This window comes from Petaurus breviceps, unplaced genomic scaffold (genome assembly GCF_028583685.1).
Source record: "Petaurus breviceps papuanus isolate PSGF00001 unplaced genomic scaffold, PetGlider_PUasm1.0 90574, whole genome shotgun sequence".
NCBI lineage: Eukaryota > Metazoa > Chordata > Mammalia > Diprotodontia > Petauridae > Petaurus > Petaurus breviceps.
Window position 1 is genome coordinate 1,624,576 of NW_027187277.1, and position 13,018 is coordinate 1,637,593.

Below are 13,018 nucleotides of genomic sequence, written 5' to 3' on the forward strand. Positions count from 1 at the left end.
GGTTCTTTTAAAAGAACTACCTTGAGGGGTCAGCTAGGTGGCACAGTGAATAGAGTGTACCGACCCTCAAGTCAGGAGGACCTGAGTTCAAATCCAACCTCAGACACTTAACACTTACTAGCTGTGCGACTGTGCAAGTCACTTAATCCCAATTGCTCTGCCTTCCCCCCTCCAAAAAGACAAAAAAAAAATTTAAGGGTGGCCAGGTGGCTCAGCGAGTAAGAGCACCGGCTCCAGTGTCGGGATGACCTGGGGATCAAATCCGGGCTACGATACTCAGCACCACACCCAGAAATAACTGGCCGTGTAAACTTGAGCAAGTTACTTAACCCTGATTGCTTAAAAAAAAAAAAAAAAGAACTACCTTGGAAGTGACAATGTTGCATTTAGACTATACATCTATTTTCTCTTGTTTTCAATATTCAATGCATCCATTTCCTTTTCTGACCATATATGTCCTTGCTGATGTTTTTTATTCTACTTCTCAGGCATAAGTCATTATTAGTAATATAGAGGAAATGGATAAAATCTGTATACTGTGAGTTTGGGGGAAACATCTTTGCCCCAGAAAAAAGCAACCTTTTAGATTAAAAAAAATCCACTGGGATATATAAATAGAGATCCCCAGGCTGTCGAGGATAGAATAGATCTAATTGATTTCTATCCTGAAGGGAGGCTTCCACTCTCCTAGAGATTTCCTGCCCCATAGGGATATTCTAATAATATTAACCTCAGAGAAATGCACTGTCGCTCTGGAACAAACCTGATCTTTTACAATTCTGGCTAATCAGTTCTCAAGGTTAGTTCATTCTCCCCCAAATCAATTGATATCTTGTCCCTGTTACTCAGTCTCCCCAATAAAGAAACTTTCTGAATAGCCTCACCTAATAGGCAACTTTTTTCACCAGTGATGTTACCCTTATAGTTCTTCAGTCATGTCCAACTCTTCATGGCCTCATGGACCACAACGTGCCAATCCTGCCCATGGAGTTTTTTCGGCAAGGGGTTTGTCATTTCCTTCTCCAGTAAATTAAAGCAAACAGAGGTCAACTGACTTGCCCATGGTCACACAGCAGTAAGTGTCTGAGGTCAGATTTAAACTCAGGTCTTCCTGACTCCAGACCCAGTGCTCTATTGACTAAGCCACCTACCTCAGTGGTCCTATAACTATGTAAAACTATATACATACATTTATGTGTATAAATATGTAGCTATGATATATAAAAAACATGCATATGTATATATGCCTATACATTTATATAAACATAGAGATTTAAATATACCTATATATTTGCATATGCTATCTCTCTTTGTTCCATGGAATTGCTATCCACTTGGCAACTATCATCTGATGCTAATTAAACCTATTATCTTCTAGACTTGCCTCTTGATTTGTTGCCTTCCACCTAGTCAAACAGTTCAAGGTGAGAGGAATTACTGCCCAGCAGGATCTTGGGACCTCTGGATTGAGGAATTCCCCAACTATTAACACTATATAGACCCTTTATACTTGCCATGCTTATTTCTACTACTCTTTGAATTATTTGTAATTGTAATTCTAGGGTGTCCACCGATTTTGGCCATCTCAGCCTCTGAAAATAAGTAAACTTTTCTCCATAAACTTTAGCAGTCTCCTTACATACAAGGGCTGACACAAGACTCAGAATTAATCTCTCTGTCTAGATACACTCTTCTCTCTTGACTTCTGTGACACTATGCTCTCATAATTCTATCTCTCCAACTACTTTTTTTTGCTAGCTCTTCATTTTCCCACTCCTAAACATAAATGCTCCCTGGAACTTCTTTTTTTTTTTTTACATGGAAAAATCACATTCATGCACCATAGTTCAGAGCCCCAAAATCTGGCTCATTCCTTATCTTTCTGTATAAACTCTCTCCATTGGTGATCTCACACACTCCCAGTTATCACCTCTATGTAGATGACTCAACCCTGTATTTTCACTTATAACCTCTTACTAGAGCTCTAATTCCATTGTCTTAAATTCCTGTTGGATACCTTTAGCTGTTTGTTCTACTAGTACCTCAAATTCAGCATGTCTAAAACTGAACCCATTACCTTCCTTGCCCCACTCTTTAACTCTCATTTTTGCTCATAGTACCTTCAACCATCCTTCCAATCACATAAGTTCATAATTTTGTAATTATCTCCGACTCCTTGTTGTCCCTGGACCATACCTCCATTCATTTGCCACATTCTACCATATTTCTACCCCTACAATTTCTCTTGCATCCATATCCACCTCTGATTTCCACTGCACCAGTCAGTCCAGGTTTTCATTTCTTTCCACCTTTACCATTCCAGTAGCTCCCTAACTAGTCTTCCTGCATCTATTCTCTCCCCTCTCCAATCCATTCTCCATAACATTGCCCACATTACTTACTAATATGCCACAAGAAGCAGCTTACTTTCCTGTTAAAAAATTTTCAGTAGCTCCCCACTGGTTACTGAACAAGGATTAAATATTCATTTCCCTCCAAAAGATGGTTCCCAACTATTTGTCCATCTTTATCTTATCTGACTCCCCTTCATGTATGTATTTAGTGCTCCAGCCAAACTGGACTGCTTTTTATCCTTTGTTATCTCCTCCTCCTCCTTCTCCTACTCGTTCTCTTTCTTCTTCTTCTCCTTCTCCTTCCTCTTCCTCTTCTTCTTCTTCCCATACCACATGTGATCACTCTCTCCTTTTGGGGTGTCATATCCTTACATGTGGGTGTTCTGTCCATAGGGATATAATATATATATATATATATATATATATAGTAACATACTTGGGGGTTTGGGAGCTAGATTTTTTCTTTTTCTTTTTTATTATCTTTTTAAACTGGAACAAATTGTTTTTGTCCTGTGCAGTTTTTGTTTATGATTTCTTGAAATATAATTCTGAAAAAACAGAATTTTTCAAAATCCATTGTTTCTCAAATGGAGTTACATTACTAAACTTTTAAAACTAAATCACTTTGGCTTTTGTTGAATTGACATTAATAACCCCCAGCCCAAGCTTCTATGGCTCATTGTTTAGGTTTTAATGGTGTAGAATGAGTGTAAATAACAATTGTTTTCTGTTTTGAAGGTCTTCCACTCTCAGATTGATATTTTTGAGATGATAAATTAGGCTCTCTTTTGAATCAATTCTTACCTAGCACTTAGGCATTGAATGCATGTTGCCTCAGACAAAGTGAGACCTGAGAAAGACATTCATTTAGAAAGACCAAGGTCACCCACTGCATCCCCACTCAGTCATCTTAACTTTTATCACTGGACTCTGATGACTCTGGAGAAGAGAGTGAGGCTGACAATTTTGCTCAACTCTGCCTCACTTAAATCCAATTCATGCACAAGTCAAGAAATCACCCTTTTGATGTCACTAGTTCTCTTACAGAAGAAGAGTGAACAAGAAAATAATTCAACCTACCCTTTCCCATCTGTAGCAACAACCACACTGGCATACCCAGTGTGGCTGCTAGCACAGGTTCCTAGATCTGATTTACTAGTAAAGATAGCTGTTTAAACGGTTAACAATCTTTTTTTTAATCATATTCGCTAGTTCAGGGGAAAAGTCAGCGCCCTGAACTTCAGAGAAAATATAAACAGAGGAAATACAGAAGAAAATGCAAGCAAAGAAATAAAGACCAAGAAACAGGGCTCTGACTGCCTGAATCAACTATACACTTTACATACATCCCTGGATCAAAAGAGCCTTTACATCTGAGTAGTCGGGGAGCTCTGAATATACAGTCACTAGAAATCTAAATCTGGGAATCACAAGATCCTTCTCATAAGAAAGCCCCCAAAGCAAAATACCAACTCAGAGTATATATACACTTCTCAGAGCCAGAAGGCATCACAACTCTCATGACTTGGTGCTTAATTACAAAGTAGCAAAAGTTATGGGCCTTCCTGAAAAACAAGGGCCCTGCCCCCAATGAAATTTCTCTTGTTGGGCTCCAGGTGAGGCCTAATAATGGGTAGGGAAGATCTTCAACTCCCATTAACATTATACCATCTTGATGCCTTTCTTTGCTCAAGTTATTCCTCCCTTTCTCTGGTGTCTGTTAAGGTCCCTCCTTTCTTTAAAGAGTCAGCTCAGAAGACTTTTCCCCAATGAAACTTTCCTCAGATTTTTATGAGGATCAAATGAGATAATAAATGTAAAGCATTTTGTCAACCTTAAAGCACTAAGGAAATGCTATTATAATTATCTTCATCATCATTATTATTATTACTAAGTAAAATTTAACTGTATGCTTTAATTATAACTATCAAAAGTGAAGGAAAACAAGTAAAAGTAACTTTTAAGTCTGCTTGGTTTTTACTTTTTTTCTTTCTTTGTTTGGGGGGGGGGGCAATTGGGGTTAAGTGACTTGCCCAAGGTCACATGGCTAGTTTTTGTGATAAGTGTCTGTTCTCGATTTGAACTCAGGTCCTTCTGACTCCAGGGCTGGTGCTCTATTCATTGCACCACCTAGCCGCTGCCCATTGGTTTTTAATTTTTAAAGACTTTTGAGAAGACATCAAATGCTTTCAGGTTTTGCATAATATAAATCTTCAAACCAGAATTCTCAGAAAGAAAAGGGAAAATCACTATAGCTAGGGATATCAGTTCAAATAAGGAGAAAGAAGAAAGTAGGAATTGAGAGGTGAGAGAAGTCTCAAAAGAGATTAAAGTTGGATCTGAACACCTCCAACAAAATCCAATAGGACAAACTGAAGCCATGGGGCCAATTTATCCCTGCAGTTCTGTGAGGCAATACAAATTCATTGAAACTATAGGTTATGTCTGATCTGCCCCATATCTCCCAAGAACATTAACCCCACAATTAGCATAAGATTAGAATACTGCTGTGGTATAGGAAATCATGAGTTGGTAGACTTGGAAAAGTATGGAAGACTTGAACTTATGAAGGAAGAGGCTATCCACCCTCAGAGGAACAGAGGATAAATAAGTATGGTATGGTCTTACATAGATACATATGAATGTATATCTCTATGTATGAGTATGATTATAGATATCTAAGCATATGTATGTATAAGTATATGTATATACAGTTATATGTGTAAACATGTATCTCTTTGTATGTATATGTCTATATATGCATGTATATACCTGTGTGTGTATACATACATGTATACATATATACACCTGTGTGTATATTTATAGCCTTTGGGGGCAGAAGGGAAAAAAAAGAACAAAATAAACATTGTATAGCAGAAAGCAAAAGAAAACTTATAAGGGAGCAAAGGAAAGATGGACAGCTCAATGCAGTACATAGTATTTATTATATAGGCTTTCTTGAAATGGAAATTTATTGCTGTATATTTTGAATCCTCTCTCACATTCTGCTGTGCATATGGCAATGCTTTTTTTTCTTATTTTGTATTATTTTAGTTTGGTATTTAAGTTTGCTTCTTTTTCTTTTCTTATTTTGTACTTAAGTTTAATATTTTTTAAATAAATAAGATTTTTAAATTAAAAATAAAGAACATTAATGCCTATTTTAAAAATCTGCTTTTATTCTTTAATGTTTAGAAATTCTAACAAAGTGATCAAGTTAAAATCATATCACTAAAGAATTGTTCTTATATATAGTAAATATATATTTATAATAAATATATATAGTAAAATCATTGGGAAAAAGAGACTAAAGTGATAGAGAGCATTTTTCATAGTGCCTTGCACATGATAATCTTGTCATCTGCCCTGCCACTGCTCCTCTTCTCTCCACCTTGACTCCTCCCGACCCTGGACCTCCACAGACAATGCCCCTCCTCTTCCCTGGAGGTACCAAGCCACTCAATTTTAAAACTCTATCCCAGGGCAAAGCTGTCCTAACTGGTGAGTGATCACAAATTCACTTCATCCTCTCCATATAGATCCTCAATCCTGTCACTGAGAATGCAGCTGTTCTTTCCCCCTCTCCCCAACAGTAATTAAATCAATCTTGCCATAACTTCTGGAAAATGCATGACAATCAACTGCCCTGTGGTTCAATTCACTGTCCCTGGGAGTCTCCAAATCAAAGCTCCCTTCCCAGGCCATCATTCCCCCAAATATTGACTTCCTCTATTACAAACAAGGTAATAGCAGGGGTAAGCTCAGAGGCATTTTTATATTTGTATCCCCTGTGCCTAGCATGCAGTGCCTGGTACACGGCTCATGTTTAATAAATGCTATTTCTTTCATTCATTCCCAATAGGCACTTAATAAATTATTATTGAATCGAATATAATGGCCCCAAATATAGTTCTGAAAATGCCTAAACATTGTCCTTGATAAATTATAACATGGCAGCTTGTAGTGTAGAGTTCAATACTTCAGTCCCTAAAGATGCATTTTTACTGAATCTGTGAACAAATGTGTGTTTTTAAAGGATATTTAAGCTATGATGTCATAATACAAATTTCTTTTACTTACCCGAGAGAATTCAAGCCACCTATACTGAAAACGTCTGCTAAGGTTTAAAATTCTTGAATAAACCATTCTCCACACCAAATAGTTGGCAATGGTCCTGTTAAGCATGAAAGATACAGAAACACATGAGTTCTCCTTTAACTCAGGGCTGGTGAGTGATCACAAATTCTGCAGACTACCCTGGAAATCCCTCCTAGAAAAGTTCCACTAAGTTTCTTAATACAAGGACACAGACCTTTCACCTTGGGCAGGAAAAGGAATTTGAAACAGTTTAAGCTCAATAAATGAAACAAACAAACAAATAGTCCAGGCCTGGTTTGGTTCCCCCCCAATTTAACTTCTTTGGAGACTTTCATGGACCTATTGATCTGGATTAAGTAGCTTGTCTGTGGTTATGGGACTGAAAATTAAGATAATTACCCTATATTCAGGCCTCAGGATGTTATTTCCTAAGGGCATTGGTTATAGACTTCCTCTTTGGATTGGGTTCAAGACTATACACACACACACACACACACATATATATATATATATATATATATGTATACACACATACACACACATATATACACACACACATATATGTATAGTTTGTTCCTGTATAAATTTTGTTCATACCTAGTCGATTACATTTTGACTCCACCACTGAACTGTAAATTCCTAGATGGCAGGGACTATCTTTTGACTTTCTTTGTGTCTCTAGCACTAACAAATGTGAGTGTTTTGAAGGGATATTCAACCTATTACATCATAACATTAATATTCAAGCACATTGCATGGAACCTAATAAGCACTAAATAAATGTTGATTGTCAATATCTGACATATATTTTTGGACATGGATGATGTGGGGATTTATTTTGCTTAACTAGGTGTATTTGTTTCAGGGATTTTGTTTTTCTTTTTTTTTCTTTTCACAGCGGATGGGGAGTAGGAGGGAGAGAAAATGATCACTAAAAATTAAAATAAAATAAAATTTTAAAAAGACTATAGTTAAGAATCACAAGTTGTCAAATAGACCACTAGACCTAGCACACAATCTTTTTTTAACCTTTTAAATTTAAATCCAAAATATACTAACTTATACTGTGGAGAAAACTCTATGATTCATTGTTGTTGCTGTCATTCGGTCATTTTTCAGTCATGTCCAACAATTTGCGATCCCATTTGGGGTTTTCTTAACAAATATACTGGAGTGGTTTGCCATTTCCTTCTCCAATTCATTTTACAGATGAGGAAAGTGAGGCAAACAGGGTTAAGTGACTTGCCTAAGGTCACATAGCTAGTAAGTGTCTAAGGCCATATTTGAACTCAGTAAGATGAGTCCTCCCAACTCCAGGCCCAGCACCTTATCCACCATGCCACCTCGCTGCCCTGAGCACCACCTAGCTATATGATATCAGCCCTCAAATCCTCCAGTGCTCTGAGCCTCACTTTCCTCTTCTATCATAAATTAGGTGGGGTCAGACTAGATGATCTTCAGGTATCCTTTCAGCTGTAAATCCTTTCAAGGCAACATGATATAGTGAACAGAGTACTGAATCTGAAGTCAGGAAGACCTGAGTTCAAATCTGGCCTCAGACACTTACTACCTGTGTAACCCTGGGCAAGTCACTTAATCTCTGTCTGCCTAAATTCACTGGGGAAGGAAATGGCTCACCACTCAGGGGTCTTTGCCAAGAAAACCTATAGACAGCACTGGCATTCTGTGGTCTACAGAGTTGTACACAACTAAACAACATGGCTGATTAGAGATGTTCATGATACTTCTTTAGAAGCCAGATATGATTCTGTCTCACAGTATGGTCCACAGGGTCATGAAGAGATGGATGCAACTAAATGATAGAATAACAACAAGCACAGGTACTATGTTAAATATTGAAAACACAAGAAAAAAACATGAAATAGTCACTATGTTCAAGAAGCTTACATTCTATGAATGAAACAACACTTATAGATGTTCTACATGTATGTTCATATATACACATGTATGTTGTCTCCTTCATTAAAATGTAAGCCCCTTGAGGGCAGGAATCACTTCATGTTTGGAACAAAGACAATTCTTAACCAATCCTCATTGATTAATTGAATCTGTGATGACACAGCAGATAGAGTGTCAGAACTGGAGTCAGGAAGACTCATCTTCACCAGTTCAAATCTGGCCTCTGACACTTACTAGCTGTATGGCCCTGGGAAAGTCATTTAACCCTGTTTGCCTCAGTTTCCTCATCTGTAAAATGAGCTGGAGAAGGAAATGGCAAACCACTCCAGTATCTTGGCCAAGAAAACCCCAGATGGGGTCATGAGGAGTTGGACAAGATGGAAAAACACCTGGACTACAATCCCTAAGTAGGGAAGATGGATTAAGTGTGAGAGTGGTGGTATGTGAGAGAAAGGGGCTAAAAGGCATCATGCAGCTGGGTCAACTATAGTTTTTTGCAGTACAAATTAGGGCACTTCCTCTATGAAAACATTTAATAAAATGTGCAAATTGCAACTCACTAATCACTTAAAATCTTAGAGAATTGCCTTGGCCTCTCGGGCCTAAAAGACTAGACTTGCCCAGGGTCACATAGCTATGAAGTGTCAGAGGAAGGATGTAGGCCCAAGGTCTTATTCCCAGTCCAGCATTCTACCTGCTCTGCTAGCTGCTGATTCAATAAAGATGAACCACGCAGACCCAAATACACCCCCAAAGAACACATCTGGGCATAGAAGAGAAAAGAATGGTGTATGGGGTACATTAATAGCCAGAGTAGAGCTAACATAGTGGCATAACAAGGCCTGTGCTATCTAGCATATGGCATATGGCATATGGGGATATTTACCCAGCCAGACATGGAGTTGATGAGTTTCTTCCCCTGTGTTATAAATATAGGAAGAGAATATCATCAAGCACAACTTCTGAGAGCTCATATTACCATGTCTGCAACAGTTATCACCCTAATGACTGAGTCACTACAACCTAATACTCTGCTACATCAAACAAATAAAAAAAAGCTCAGCAATAGTCAATAAAAATTGCTATAATTTTTTTCAAAAAAGCTTTTTCAACAGCGTGTTTATTTCCCCAAATGGTAATAAATAAGGTAATGGAAAACAAAAGTACCCAAGAAGAGGATACTAGACAAAACTATACCATTGAGATTACTTCTTAGGGCATCCAATTTTTTTACATAATAGTCCCTAGCTATCAATGTTCATTTTGAATACTCTTTTAAAAACTGGCAAAGCATGACTACCATGCACAGGTCCTTTGAGGCTGTTTCCTCATAGAATACCCAATTATTAGAGACAGGCACGCAGGGAGACCCACACTGTCAACAAACAACCCTTTCCTGAGCAGTGTTTAAGAGCCTCAGACTGATAGGAGTCTTCCTTCTTTAATGTGTTTACTTTGTATTTAGATCGTGCTGTAGGCCAAGGAGAGGAAGGATATGCTGGAATCCCAAAGGGTTCACTTAAGGTCAATGCAAAAGAAAAGGCTGATTGGGAGAGTTTCAACACGAACTAGCTCTGGGTGGGATTCGAGGTTCAGGGCAAGGCACACTACTAGACTTGCCCCAGGTTAAAACGGATATTAAAAACAACCTTAAAGCCTGAGAAGTATAGGAGAAAAAGGCAATTTGTTTCAATTTAGTCATCCTCTTTTAAGCACCTACTATGCTCAAAGTGCTGCTGGAGATACAAAGAAGCAGTCCACACTGTCCTGTGGGTGCCTTGAGAGCAGGGACTGTTTTTTGCCTTTCTTTGTGTGCCCTGACCTTAGTACAGTCCCTGGCACATAGCAGGTGTTCACTAAATGTTGGTTGACTGACTCATAGAGCTTATGGTTGAATGTGGGGACAAGGGCACAAGTGTTTATGTTATGATGAAGAGTGAGATATACCTGCAAAACAGGTCCAGACAAATGCTAGAAGAGGAATTTGAGGGAGAGATCATTTTCACCTGGGGGAGAGCAGGCTTTGCCTTAGGGATGGTTGTGATTTATGAGTCATATGATACCTTACTGGCTTAAATGTAGGCCATCCTCCAAATAAAAAAAACACCCCTATTCCACCCACCATGAGAACATTTTGAAAGGAAATAGATACCCATATACTTAAAAATAAATACACAAATTACACAAAACCCCCATATAAAACTCCAAGAGAAACCTGTTGTTTGTCCTAAAAATAATGGTTTTTGCTATACACAATAACTGGGAGATTAAGATGGTAAAAATCAAAGAAACAAACAAAAATGGGTAGCTGTGTCTGTGAGAACCTTAGGGCAATAATTATAGGCTTCATTCAAGTTTTATAGCAGTCAAATTTGTAGAAATGTAGAATTGATGACCTTGTGGATGGAACACTTCCTTCAGAGGCAGGAAGACCTGAGTTCAAGCCCATACTTTGATATATTGTGGCTGCTTGACCTTGGACAAAGTATTTAACCTGCTTTTGGGCCTAAAATCAAAATCTCTGTCCCTAACTCTCCAGAACTATCTACTAGCAGAAGGGCAGGGAAAGATTTCACTGGTATGAACAATTTTCTCATCAAGAGTTCCGTATACCAATGAAGCCACCAGTCCCCCAAGAAAGAGAAAATGGATGGTAATAGTAATTCAACAATTATATTATTTATGGTTTACAAAGCACTTCCCTTCCAAAGACCCTCTGAGGAAAGAGGTGCTCTTGTTAGTGCTCCCATTTTACAGATATGGACACTCTCACATGCCTAGTAAGTGACAGAGCAGGGCACTCAGTCCTAAGCTCTTGGAGACCAAGTCCACAGGGTTCTTTCCACTACAGCCTAAGGGTCTCTCTTATGTGCAAAATCCCCAAATCTCTTTTTCAGCAACATCTGATGGAGCTACATCCTTTTCCAAGTGTCATTCCCTCTACCCTACATCCCCTTAATTTGTGCCCAGTTTCCAACAACTATACAACATTTGGGACCAGAATGGTCAATTCAATCCACCAAAGTTAAGGTATACCTCTACTCAATTTACCATCTTACCTGTTGCTCAACTGCCACCAGAGCCACTGCTACCACGATCACTGTAGTGACGAATGATAGACAAACCTAGACCAATCCTAGACAAAGGGCTTTTGCCTGCCACCAAAGATTCAGCAATAACTCAGGTCCAACAAAGTCACAGCTACTATGGCTACAACAGAACTATGACCACCTCCTTTGAAGAGTCTCAGCCACTTTCATTTACTACCATTATATTCTCTTACTTATACATCCCTTTTTCAGCCACCTGCTAGATCTTTCCACCTGGTTTCTTGAAGACATTTTAAACTCCTTTTTTTGTGTATGTATGCTTTTTGGAGGGGTGAGGGAAGGGCAATTGGGGTTAAGTGATTTGCCCAAGGTCACACCACAAGTAAGTATTAAGTGTCTGAGGCCGGATTTGAACTCAGGTCTTCCTGACTCCAGGGTCAGTGTTCCATTCACTATACCACCTATCCACCCCAGACAATTTAAACTCTTAAAAAACAAAAACATAGGTCATCATCTTTCTCCTGAAATCTGCATTTCCTTCCAACTTCTCTTTCTCTACTGATGGCTTCATTATCTTTCCAGGTACCCAGGCTTGAAACTTTAGAAGCATCTTAATTCTTTCCTGAATCTCAGGAATAAACATATACAAGTTTATTCCTTTTCCTACCCCTTCCCTTCCATTCATCTTCCATAGCATCTCTCCCATCTGTCCTCTCTATTCACAAAGCCACCACTTTAGTTCGGGTGTTCATTCCCTCTTGCCTGTACTATGGCAATAAACTCCTCATTGGTCTCCCTGTGCTCTCCTTTCTCAAAACTATCTTCCATACAGTTCAGCTTTCTCTAAAACACTGGTCTGACCATGTCACTCCTCTGCTTAGTGAACTCCATAGGTCTCCTACTGTCATTCTGATCAAATACAAATTCCTCTGGCATTTAAAACCCTTGACAACATGGAATTTATCTACCTTTTCAGTTTTGTTATATATTATTGCTCTTCACATAATCTTAAGTCCAACCTGACTGGTCTTCTTGCAGTTTATCACACATAACTTACTCTCATCTAGGACACTTCCTCACATGACAGTTCCCTGTATAATGAAATATCAGGTCTGCTTTCTCTCTCTCTCTCTCTCTCTCTCTCTCTCTCTCTCTCTCTCTCTCTGTCTCTCCATATATATATAAATACATACATATACATATGCATATATGTATGTGCATATACATATTTCTAATTATCAGGCCTTTCCCTCCCCCTCCCTTCCATCTCCTAACTAGAGAAGAAAGGACCTCCAAAAGACATAAGTATAGAAAAAAAAATATTCCCACATTGGTCACATCCAAAAATGCCTTTCTCACTCTGCATATTAGTCTATCCTCCCTCTGTTATGAGGTAAGCAGCATTCTTCTTTATTAGTCTTCTTTATATCTACTGATGTTAGTTAGGAGGTGGAAGGGAGGGGGAGGGAAAGGCCTGATAATTAGAAATATGTATATGCACATACATATATGCATATGTATATGTATGTATTTATATATATATGGAGAGACAGAGAGAGAGAGAGAGAGAGAGAGAGAGAGAGAGAGAGAGAGAGA

At 38.5% G+C, this 13,018-nt stretch overlaps 1 protein-coding gene across 1 annotated transcript in view; it reads right to left on the reverse strand.

The window, feature by feature from the left end:
- Positions 1 to 13,018, reverse strand: part of PHEX (phosphate regulating endopeptidase X-linked) — a 303,310-nt gene that overhangs the window by 188,650 nt on the left and 101,642 nt on the right. The window contains exon 10 of the mRNA XM_069063406.1: positions 6,435 to 6,528. Within this exon, the coding sequence (XP_068919507.1) occupies positions 6,435 to 6,528 (94 nt within the window). The remainder of the gene's footprint in view (positions 1 to 6,434; positions 6,529 to 13,018) is intronic.